This window comes from Olea europaea, chromosome 17 (assembly GCF_002742605.1).
Source record: "Olea europaea var. sylvestris chromosome 17, O_europaea_v1, whole genome shotgun sequence".
NCBI classification, from domain to species: domain Eukaryota; kingdom Viridiplantae; phylum Streptophyta; class Magnoliopsida; order Lamiales; family Oleaceae; genus Olea; species Olea europaea.
The window spans coordinates 13,690,588-13,703,055 of NC_036253.1; the positions used below are offsets into that span (position 1 = coordinate 13,690,588).

General features: G+C 35.5%; 1 protein-coding gene across 1 annotated transcript; it reads left to right on the forward strand.

Annotated features, from left to right (window-relative positions):
- The first annotated feature begins 1,917 nt into the window (after positions 1 to 1,917).
- Positions 1,918 to 12,368, forward strand: LOC111365651 (transcription factor IIIB 90 kDa subunit-like). The gene is made up of 13 exons (XM_022986191.1): positions 1,918 to 2,379; positions 2,728 to 2,800; positions 4,324 to 4,405; positions 4,934 to 5,009; positions 5,762 to 5,847; positions 5,933 to 6,009; positions 6,868 to 6,924; positions 8,183 to 8,295; positions 9,698 to 9,777; positions 9,880 to 9,966; positions 11,231 to 11,311; positions 11,758 to 11,922; positions 11,997 to 12,368. The coding sequence occupies exons 2-13, from the start codon at positions 2,739 to 2,741 to the stop codon at positions 12,366 to 12,368; spliced, it is 1,338 nt and encodes a 445-aa protein (XP_022841959.1). The 5' UTR covers positions 1,918 to 2,379; positions 2,728 to 2,738.
- The last annotated feature ends 100 nt before the right edge of the window (positions 12,369 to 12,468 follow it).

Here is a 12,468-nt window from a genome sequence, read left to right on the forward strand (position 1 = left end):
AAAAATAAACTCAAGTAAAACGACTGAAATCATCAATGAATGTAACAGAAACTTATAACGTGCGTGAGAAATAATAAGTGAAGTTTCCCAAACATCACTATGAATAATATCGAAACATTGTGAGGCACGAGACCCATGGAAGGGAAAAGGTAAAACTTTACTTTTGCCAATTTTGCATGCAGTACAATCGAAAGAAAAATCAGAAGAACATGCTTCATTACCCAATAAATTAGAATGAAATAAAGTACGAAATATATCTGAGTTTGGGTGGCCTAAATATTTATGCCACAGTTTAGTATCGGTACTAATAGCATTACATGCAAAGGAAAGTAAAGGAGAACTAACGGAAGGAGAAATATGCAGGGGAAAGAGTCGTCCTACTTTAGGGCCCATCGTGATCATCTTCCCGGACATTGGATCGTGCACAACAAAACCAGAGCGAGAGAAACGAACATAATAATTATTGTCAACTAATTGACCGATCGAAATTAGATTTGTAGAGAGATTAGAAGACACAAAAAAATTAGTTAAAGAATAGGAAATATCACCAATAGCACTGATAGGCAGAGAATTGCCATTGGCGATGTGAATTTTTAGATTGTCATCATATTCTCTTACATTGGAAAGAGAACTAAAAGTATTGATTATGTGGTCAGAGGCTCCAGAGTCAAAGAACCATGGCTTGGAAGATGTTGTATTACCTGAGAGTTTGAAAGTGGAGAAAGCAGAATTGATCATTTTTTATACCATTTCAGGGGTGAGGGTGGATGCAGAAGCGGGATGAGGAACAACGTGTGAGACAATAGGAAATGTTGCAAAGCTAGAGGCACTAGTGGGAGCATGATATGCAGCGGTATGCTTTTTTCAGGTCGAATGGGACAAACAAAGATGTGATGACTTGGTTTCTTGCAGTAATGATAGTGTTTCTTAAGACAATCACAAGCAATGTGACCAAAACCTGTACAGTTATGGCACTGGACTGTACGTATGTCTCGACCCTTATTTTTCCCTTGTGCTGCATAAGCCACAGTAACAGGACTACTAACAGTATTCCTATGTTCCATGGTAGATTGGGTAGCTATACGTTGCTCCTCACGAAGAAATTCACCCAGACAAGTATCCAGAGATGGTACAGGATGACGATTCATTAGATTAGATCGTGTAGCCTCAAAATTGGGACGTAGTTTCATTAGGAATTGATCTCTCTTGCTTGTCTCATGCACTGTTTGAATAGCAGACAGAGCTGCAACGGGAACATTAGCATAAACAATATCGGAATATTCAGCCCAAAGATTTTGAAAACCTCAAAAATATTCTTCAATCAATAGATTTTCCCATGTAAAATTAGTCATCTCATACTCCAATTAAAAACGTCTAGCAGTGTTATCCTGCTTGTAAACCTTACTAAGATAAGCCCACATATCAACGACAATTTTGTAAGACCTCGGATTGAGAATGAGGTGAGGCTCAACTGAGCTAAGGATTCAGGTCATGACCTCGAGCATCCTTGATTTCTCACTTCTACAAAGCCTCTACGTCTTTCGGAGCGGGATTACTTCCAATAAAATGACCCCATAGCTTTTTTTCTTTGACAAGTAATTGAAATTTAAACTCCCAAATCGAGTAATTTTTCCCATTAAAACGAATCAGTAATGAATCTAACTTGTCCGATGACATGATGAAATAAAATATTCAACCTAATAAAGAGACCTACACCACTAACCGCAAAGCCCGTCTATGGAACAAAAAAAAGATAGTGAAAATTACACTTAACCATGTCTTTGAAGATCCAATTTCAAAAATAAAGTTTAAAGTTTCTTTATGCAAAAATTAGATGATAAATATACATTTTAATTGATTAATAATATTATAAAATTAAATTAATTTATATACCCTAATTCACCTCACCCAATTCAACCCCACGCACTCGTTCCATCTACAATCGTCTCGCTTTGCCCTCTCTCACAAATTGACCACCGAGACATCACTTTTAGACTGCTCCAAAAAATCGACCACCGAGACCTCAGTAATCACACAATCGTTGAAGACCATCACCACCGGAGGTCGTCTTTGCCGTAGTACCAACGGTGAAGCATCTATTGACTGTAAATTGTGCAAACAGTGGCCAGATCACTGAAAGCATTGCAGATCATGGTTGTAGTGGCTTAGACCGCGATGGTGATAGCATAGATCATCACTTCAGCGGCCCGGATTGCGTTGGTGTTTTTTTTTCTCAATTGTTGGATGTGTTAGTGGTTTTTATGTTATGGTAGTTTGACGGTGATGGTGGGGTGAGGCGGTGGTATTATTTGTGGTGAGGAAGGTCCGAGCGAAGAAAAACCGGTAGCAGGGAAGAACGCGAGAAGAGAATCACAGCCGGTAAGAATTCAGAACCCTTGCTCTGATATCACGTCAAAAGTGGCTGAACAATTGGGAGAATTTCTGAAAAACTTGCCATTTCATTATTGCCTATTGTGTGTATATATTGTACAATCATTGAATATACAAGCGAATAAATATGATTCCTAAACATCAGCTTACATAAATTTAACTATATGCGGTAACAATTATACCACAGAATGGACGTGTTAGTGAAATTATCTGGGGTTCTATTATTCCTTTTTAAGGGTTCAGTATTTAAATAAGAGAGGGGCTTTTATTTTTGATTGAATTTTAAAACTGATCGAGAAATATTAATTTGATGATGCATATCTGTTCTGATAGCAGGCTTCTCAAGTATGGTGTGGTGCAGTAACTGCGCAAAGAATATAAGCCGTCCGGATTATGTGGAGGGCAAAATGTAAGTCTCTCCAAGTTTTACTATTTTTATGCTTGCGTGTAAAACTTTATATTCATTGTGCTTGTATGAGCATGTTTTGCTGTGCTTCTTCTACAAAAGGAGGAGTTTTTCTGAGAAGCCACAAAAGAAGCGTTTTGATCTTTTGTTTGCTTTTGTTGGATATTGGTTAAATAAATTGAGAATTGAAAATCGATTAAAGATCGTATCGAATTCGGCCAAATACTCAAAAGCTCGACTCAATCCGTTTAGGCAAAATTGTTTGCCACTTCGCCGCTTCGGGGCGCACAAACGGGGATCGACCTGCCCGGTCAGGTCGCGAGGGTAGAGGGGGCAGCGCCCCTCGTGGGGGGTCGGGGGCAACGCCCCCGAAAGAGAATTTTGATTTCTCTGCATGTATTGAAGGGTATATTTGGCATTTCGAAAACCAATATCGGATGAATGAGAAATTACGAAAAAGACCTCAACCATTAGTGAATAGACACCTTTTCATAAATATGCATTGTTTGGAAATGGTGCATGGTTTGGTCTCAACCATTTCGTCCACACCCCTTCATGGTCTATAAATAGGACCCTTTGGGTGTCCTATTCCACACAGTTTGATATGCAAAACGTTTCTCATCCTCTCTTCTATCCAAAATAAAAATCATTTCGTTTATTTTGATTTTCTTTCATTTCATCCTTGGAGTACATAAGCCTAAATTGGTTCGTTGTACTTGTGTTTTGGAGTGCTACAAACACAAGTGTAGCCGTTGTATCTTGGGAGTCGATTGCCGAAATCCGTAGGCACCGTTGCGGGGCAAATTCGACTTAAGGACAAAGAGTCCAACTCTTGCCTCGGCTTTGTCACCATCATTATACTTATTTCAGCGTCACTATTTACAAAATTCATCCAACAGCTTTTAAGCTAAATCAAACCAAATGTGTGATCCTTTCTTGAACGACCCCTAATGGAGAACAAAAACAAAAAGCCTTTCACCTTCAATCATATTATAATAATAATAATAATAATGCCGCCGCCGCCGCTGCCGCCGAATCAGATTCATGGCACCCTTCTTCGTGATAATGATTTCCAAAAAATTGAATGGAAAATAGATTGATTTCAGTATCAACCGAAATTGTTGATTCTTAACTTTCATAAGTGAATTTGGTAAAGAATCAAGATTGAAACATGCTTTTTTATATTGTGCTATATCTTGAATTTCATGCCCCGTGGTTAATGAGATCCTTTAGGCTGTATATTCAGTGATAGAGGACTGTGTGCAATTAAGCCTCTGTTTGGATACAAGTTTATAAATTGAATCAAGCTCAATCATTAGTTTCAATGACACATTTATAACTATTACTCATAATTATCTATAAAATTTGTGGGACCCACTAGTATTTCTCTTTATAAATCATTTATAAATTTGACAAATGGAGGCTAAAAAAGTTATGAACTATGGAGTTAGCCTAATTTTCATTTATTTATTTATTTATTATTATTATTATTATTAATTTTTTTTTTTTTTTTTTGGGTGATCCAGATGTTGTTCACTTTGCGGGAGAGTTCTTGATGAGGACAACTTCTCAAATGAACCCACATTTGTTAAAAATGCAGGGGGACAGGTTAGTGGTTTGGAATGTTCTTGGCATTGATGACTAGGTTTTGCGTTTTGTGGGTAGTGCAGTGATTAGCTTATGGTCAGAAACATGAATTCTATTCAGTGTGATTACTTATTAAAAGTGGTTCTGTTCTTTCTTGAGATTAGTTAAGAAATACTCTGAAGCCTGATTTAAATACTATGAGAGCAACGATAGTCAGAAGCCTTCTTGGCGTAGAGAAATCTGCATATTTTTGCAGTTCGTTTACTTTATTATTTTTGGTTCTGTGATTGTTGTGGGACATTAGGTGATGTATTCTTCAAGCTATGCATCTCCTTCACTTTCTAACTTTTTATCATTTTAGGTCACAAACATGTATCGTAAATTTATTTTTGTTCTTGGTTGACACGTTAAATGAATAAATGTTAATCCAGAAGCAGCTAGAGATGCCCTTTGATTTGAGCAATAATGTTTATTTAACTCATAATGGAGTTATACTTACACTGTACTGCGCATCTCTATGCTACAATGACTAATTGAAATTAATTTTAGAGCCAATTGTCAGGAAATTATGTGAAGACCATCCAAAGTGATTATTCACTTTCTCGTGAAAGGATTCTGAACGAAGGTAGGTGAATTCTCCACTTACAGGAAACAATCTTTCATCTTATTATCGCCTTGTTACAATTTTCCAAACATCATTTATAGCATAACGTTATTTTTGTCTAAAAGGGCATTTGGTTTACTTGCTGATTATCTAGGCAGCTTTATACCACCAAAGCCTTCTACAGCACATTTGATATAAATTTGAACTACTATTGACTTTGACTTTTCCAAGCTCAAATTTGAATGCACATAAGCTATTATTTTAAGTGATGATGACAAAAACTGGAGTGACACTTTCACCAATCATATCTTCAAAAATAATTTAAGAATGTTCGAGATTAATTTTAAGGCATTATGTATGTGGGGTGAACTTTGGATATTATGATACACGGTAATAGAATTTTTGATCCTTTATAGTCCCAGATAAATTTAGCATTACTGATTCATCCAATGTAGAACTGTTACTTATGTATTGGAGCAGTGAAAAAAAAATTTAATGAAATAAATGGTAAATGACTAGTAATCCTTGTAAGATAAATCACCAGTAAGCCCTCTGCTATTTGATTAGGAGCATGCTTGACTGCAACATCATGATGATCTAAAATTATCTTACATAATAATTACTGAGTATGAAAAGCTAAAACATGAACACGTGTTCAATAATGAAAAGCTAAAACACGAACACGTGTTCAATACATACTTTCATTATATCAATGGCTGTTAGATTTGGTCCATATGTTTTTGTATTTATGTTAGTTTCCTTCGTATTTTCAGCATATAATGGTATAGAAAGTTTGATATATGCCCTGGGAATAGATGGTGGTGATTCTATAGCTCGGCCAGCTTTGGCCTTCTATAAGGTATGGCTTTTTGCATATTGAAATTTGTTTTTTGAATTTTCTATCGATCAAAACTGTATTCTGTAAATTAATGTTGCTTTTGCAGATTGCAGTTGAACGCAATTTCACAAGGGGGCGAAGAAAAGAGCAAGTGGAGGCTTCTTGTCTTTACATCGCATGTAGGTGAGGAATATGTTACCAAAGTTTGGTTCTCTGTATGTTTATAACCATTCGTCTATACATGACTGTTTTCAGTTATATGGTATTTCATTTTGTGGAATCTTAGTGGAAAAGGGCACTAAATGCCTGGGGTTTTAGCTACAGTGTTGAATTTTATAACTGGTCTTTTCTCTTTTCGATAACTATATTTTTTAAAACTTGTCTCATTTTAGCTAAGTATTTGGGTTGGTCAGTAATGAGTTTAACAATATATTCAAGGGGAACCAGAAAAATGGATGCCTCGAGAAAGCAATTGTTCAGTGATAAATGTTCCTAATTAAAGTTTTTAATTATTTTATTGTCAATAGGTCATAACTCATATGGGTTCCTTTAGCTTATGAATGAACCATTCTGTGGGACACTTTGACTAGACTAAACTATTTTACACATTTCAAGCTACGCTTTTAAATGGATTAACGTTATTGGCTTTCTCAAGGATATGCTGCTTGATATGTTTTGACAAGAATATTACCTTGCTGCTTTTGTCCTGTGACTTGTGGCATTCATCACTATCTGCATCGACAACTTTGATTTTTGTCAAGTTACCAAGATATGTATGTAATTATGTTTGATATTTGAGAGTAATAATCACAAACAATAGCTGACAATATAATTGCTGGTTCACCCTTTAGTGCTAATAAAAATTTTCTTTTGCAATCTATATTTATGCACTTATCTCCTGTGAATTATATCGTTATGTATTGTGACAAAGGAAAGTGTAATTGAAATGCCATTTAATTTAAATGTACTGGCATATATTTGATCTACAGAGATTATATTACTGCCAAGCTAAATTCTATTTATTTTTTCTTTCTTTTGCAGGGAGAATAAAAAGCCATACCTTCTTATTGATTTTTCAGAACATCTGAGGATAAATGTGTACGTGAGATTTCAATTTGAACAATCATAGTATTTGGACTGTAAGCTGTAAAAATATTGGTGCTTTAATTTTTTATCAGGTTTTTAACAAGTTAATTGCATGGGTTATAAATATGTTTTAAGTGATATTTACTCTCTCTCTTGGATTTTGGCAAAGTGAAATGAGACCTGCATGTAAAGCTAGTAGGTTTTCTTCAGTAGGGCTTATGTCTATTACATTCTTCAGTAGGAATTATGTCTATTGCTCTATACATGTATGGTGGGCCAGGCATGTGCATTTGCATTCTACAACATCCACATTTCTTCTTAAAACACCTGAATGAAAGCGAAGATATGTACACTCGCAGCTTGTTATACATAAAACACTATTTAAGTCAAGAAGAAGGACAAAGAAAACTTGGACAAATAATTTAGATGATGTTAATTATACAATGTTTACTTTCTCAGAGAGGAAACTGCGATGAAGCGCAAATAGTCTTGAGCCAGCTGATCGTTGTACCACCCATAGTGTGGATAATGGGGACACAGTTAGTCACCCAACTTATAGTGTTGTTCACTTTGGTCATCAAACATTTTTTTGTTTCCAATTAGTCACTCAACTTTTATTTTAATTTAGGCACTCTGTCTACTTCAGTTTGCTATGGCGGAGGCAGTAGTGGTGTGGGTAGGGCGGCTGCTGGGATTGGGGCAAAATGTCAATTTCTTTTTCTCTTATTTATTGGGTACTTTGGAAAAGAGCATTTTTAAAGCAAATAGTAGTCTGACAAGGTGTGTTGTTGTCCGGCTGGATGGAAAAAGAAAACAATGTACTGACTATTTTCTATTCTATTAATTTAGCATATGGAAGTACATGAAGTGTCTACATTGAAACAAAATGAGAGTTGAGTGACCGGAAAAATAAAAAGTTTGATGACCGAAGTGCACGGTTTAAGTTGTGTTACTATCAATGTTTAAACCTGCGGATAATATGTGAAGGATGACAATGAACACAATTGCTAGAAATTTTTGGGTAGATTTAAAGTGAAAATAATAAATTGAAACCGAATTTAAGGAATTTAAGGGAATCGAAGGAATCTAAGGAAATAAAGTTTCACAGATGATTGAAACTGATATACCTTTTAGGTAGGTCTGATTGCATCTAGGCCATAGCATTGAGCGGTGATTGAAGTATACCAAATTTTTGAAATGCTGTCAAATATAGCAAGTTTCATGGCACTGTGAAAATTTATTATGTTTATCTTTTTTGTATCGGTCACAGTTATGTGCTAGGTGCAGTATTTTTGCAGCTTTGCAAACTTTTAAGCCTTGAAGAGCATCCGGTTGTTCAAAAACCTGTGGATCCTAGCCTTTTCATTCATAGGTTTACTGATCGTAAGCAAATGTTCTTATCATTTTCATTGTATTAGCTTATGAACTCTTTTGTCTTAATTATTTGTTTAATTCTTTTGATTCTTGGTTAAATTGAATTGACATGTGTAATAACAGTTGATCCATAATCAAGTCTGGTACACCATCAAAGATGAATATATAACTTAAAAATACTCACTATACAATGCAAAAAATGTCAAAGACTGTCAGTTGAGTTGAATTTCAAGATGTGTTGAATTTGTTGATCTAAAAGCTTCAATTGTTAGGTAAGTTCAAGTCTATATCATTTAAATGTTATCTTCAAAATGCCCCATCACGTGTAGGGGGTTCGTATTTTTCCATCAAAGACATTAAATGGGTGGTTGTGAGATTTGAATCGAAGACCTTTGATTGTTTGATATCATGTAAAATCACTTGATCTAAAAGTTTAAGTTATTAGAGATGGCCACATGTATATCATTTAAATCTCGTCTTCAACATTCCCTTCACGTGTATGTGGTTTTTATTTCCCTACTAAAGCTCGACATGTGCACATATATAAAGAGCAAAGATGAGAATTGAACTTTGAATCTTTGCTTGCTCTACTCTCAATACCATGTTGAATCTCTTAATCTAAAAGTTTGGACTATTAGATAGGACCATGTATATTTCGTTTGAATATTGTATTTCAAAAAAATGGATTTCAGAAGTTACCATCCATCGCTTCCAAAGATTTTGGAATAATTTCAAAAGTGACCAGCTATCCGTCGCTTCCAAAGATTTTGGAATAATGATTTTTTGGAGAATGTTTGTTTAAAAAGTAGGAAAAAGCTTTAGGTTTACATGTAAACTTATTTTATTAAGAGACTGTGTGGTTGAAAATGAATTTGGAGAAAAATGTATTATTGAAAAATGGGGCTCAAACAAGGGCTAGATAATTAATATTTTAGAAAATTACCTTCTGTGGATGTCTGTTGATATCCAAAACTGATTGTCAAGAGTCGGACAAGTGGCGATGTTGAGGTGAATATGAAAAGTTTGGGTAGAGCTGGATCTAAGCATCGGCTACAGGATCTCAAAGGGCTTGTAAGCGCATAAAAACTCTTGAATGAACAATGAAAAAGAGGTGTAAGTCCACTTCTTTAGTAGAAATTAATCACGGCCAAACGTTTAATAAAGATTCTGTTTGGCTTGAACTGATAAAGGGTTGAATTTGAAATTAATCAAACATGTCCTTTTTGGCCAATTATGTCCTTAATCAGTTAAGCTCTTTGGATTTCTTCTCTTCTGGTCCTTCCATTCTTCTGTGATGCTTTCTTCTTTTCTTAAATATTATTAGTGGTCTGCATTATATTGCTTGTGAAATGAATATTCATTTATTTAAATGTCACAAGCCAATAAACATGATTGGAAATCCTCATCATAGGTCTATTTGGTGGAAGAAAACCAAACGTTTCAAGAACTGCACTTCACATTGTTGCCAGCATGAAACGAGACTGGATGCAGGTTTGATATCATGATTATATCTTAGTTGAGTATGCAATTAGTTCTTGTTGGTTATGATGTAAATGTTTCTTCGTCTATCACTAATCGGTAAATTGCTTGCAGACTGGGAGAAAACCAAGTGGGTTATGTGGAGCTGCACTATACATATCTGCTCTCTCACATGGTCTCAAGTGTTCAAAGTCAGACGTTGTAAGTGAAGTTTGACATAACTATATAAAAATAGACTGTTGATGCAGCAACCTGTCAATATCTTTTGCCTTTTTGAATTTTCTACACTTAATAAATTGTTTCGCAGTATGTACTTGGGGAGTAATCTAGTTATTGATTATGAGATTTATTTGTTAATGTTGGAACCTGAGAGTTGCTTGAAGTTGTTGGTGTCAGCAAAATGCTAGGTGGTATATAATTGCATTAGGTGCACTTTAGTTCCTTGTAAATTTCTTGAGTTACAGTTTGTATGTTGGTTTCATATTTGTCTATTAACACACTGACACAAGTCTTCCACCCTTTAGGCATTTTGTATATTTTTTATTCTTCCCAATTATGGTCTTGAAAGGTAGCAAATTTTCTACAATTTAAACAAACTAAGAGTGGGAGTGTTTGGGCAGCAACCAAGTCTCAAAACCATAGTTTAAAAATCCAGATCAAACTGGTCAGTTCGTACTTAAAACTTGTGAATTAGCCTATAGACTGGTTCAGTTGGTGTCTATAGACCGGTTTACCAAAGAACCCGTCAAAATTGAGTTGAGCCGTGTGAACCGGGCTGGTTCTTAGAACCACACTAAAAATCAATTTTTGGGTAAAATTTAGAGTTCCAAAGCCTAGTGTCAGGAATTGAACCTTCGAAATAACTAAAATCATATGTACGTACATAAAAATGATTTATTTGGAAATATCTTTCCTATTGGATTATTATAGTCAAGCATAGCTATTTATAAACTTAATTTATATTTAAAAAAGTCAATTATATGATTTAAAGATTTTAAGGAGTACATTCTTAAATTATGGCATGCCTTAATTTTTGAATGTAGAGTTACTAATTATATTATTTTAAATATATATTTTTTTAGGTTGCGTCTAGTAGTGACCTGTAGATTGAATCACTGACGATGAACCATGCTATGTCCAGGCCGGATAACTATGCTCTAAACAGTTGCACAGGAGATACATTTTTTTAATACGGGAAGTCAAAATTGAAAATATTTCATTATTAATAAGCTGTGGAAGGTCCCAAATGAAAATCAAAGGCCTTAATGGAGTGTCAAACAAAGTCTAAGTTGATGCCAAAGCACTAGTTATGCATGTATACATTGTTGACCGACCTTCCTTGGCAATTATACATAGCTTTCACACTTAGATTCATAATATTTATTGGTATTTTGTTGTAGAACTTCTGTCATTTTTACTTATTCTTACGTTGTTTTATTGATGGCAATTGTCAAATTTTTGTCAGATTAAGGTTGTGCATATTTGTGAAGCAACATTAACCAAGCGGTTGATTGAATTTGAGAATACGGAGTCAGGAGGTTTGACGGTATGTCTTCTTCAGAAGAAGTAGAATCCACAATTCCAGCATATATAACGCGTATGATTACAGAAATTGAAATTGGGTGGAATTAAGTATTTCAACCAGAGTCACTAGTTGATGTTATAGACACTGTCTTAACTACTGGCTATATTCAAACTTTTCTCCTAGATGTGTAGTTACTATCGCTCTGTTTGCAGCTGTGTAGGTATACTTTGCAAAATTTGAAGCCCATTAACATGCACAATTGAGTGATTCCGCCCCTCATGGTTGGATTCATTTGTATTCGTAAACACGTTATTTAATACCTTTGTGTTTCACACTATTATTCTGGCGTTTGATGAAAAATTACTTATATATCATCCTTGTCGGTCTTTAGTTTTATTGGTCATGGAGACATTTATCAAATACTGTGATATCTGGTAAGTTTATAATTAAATGTTAACATGAACTAGATCGAGGAGTTCAACTTGAAAGCTGAGGAGCTTCAAAAAGAAGGGCTTATGAAAGCACCGTGTAGTGGGTCAAACACATCAGAGACCACTGAATTGCTCTGTGAACATAAAGGCACTGGGAAACCTCCATTTGCTCATGGTCTTTGTGAAAGTTGCTACAATGAGGTAACACCTGATTCCCTCGCCTCATATTTCTCAAACAATATGGGGGATAACAGTGATTGTACATGTTGTTGCAGTTCATAAAACTTTCTGGAGGCCTTGATGGTGGATCAGAGCCTCCAGCTTTCCAACGTGCAGAGAGGAAAAGAATTATGGCAATGGAAGCTGCTGCTGATAACACTGAGAATCCAAGTTGCCTCACATCGCCTAGCCCAGCAGAAAACAAGAGTAAATGTTTAAATGTACTCTCTCTCTCTCTCTCTCACACACACACATCTGGAAGTTCTCTCTGCCCCCACCGTAATCTAGCTCTATCTAGGCAAATTCTCAGTAGTGGACCCGTGCAGAGAGGAAAAGAATTATGGCAATGGAAGCTGCTGCTGATAACACTGAGAATCCAAGTTGCCTCACATCGCCTAGCCCAGCAGAAAACAAGAGTAAATGTTTAAATGTACTCTCTCTCTCTCTCTCTCACACACACACATCTGGAAGTTCTCTCTGCCCCCACCGTAATCTAGCTCTATCTAGGCAAATTCTCAGTAGTGGACC

Bases quoted from the DNA above. Each gene is read 5' to 3' on its own strand.
- LOC111365651 (XM_022986191.1), top strand. From the start codon at position 2,739: ATGGTGTGGTGCAGTAACTGCGCAAAGAATATAAGCCGTCCGGATTAT. The intron at 2,801-4,323 runs GTAAGTCTCTCC...TGGGTGATCCAG, and splicing joins GATTATGTGGAGGGCAAAAT to ATGTTGTTCACTTTGCGGGA. The intron at 6,010-6,867 runs GTGAGGAATATG...TTTCTTTTGCAG, and splicing joins TGTCTTTACATCGCATGTAG to GGAGAATAAAAAGCCATACC.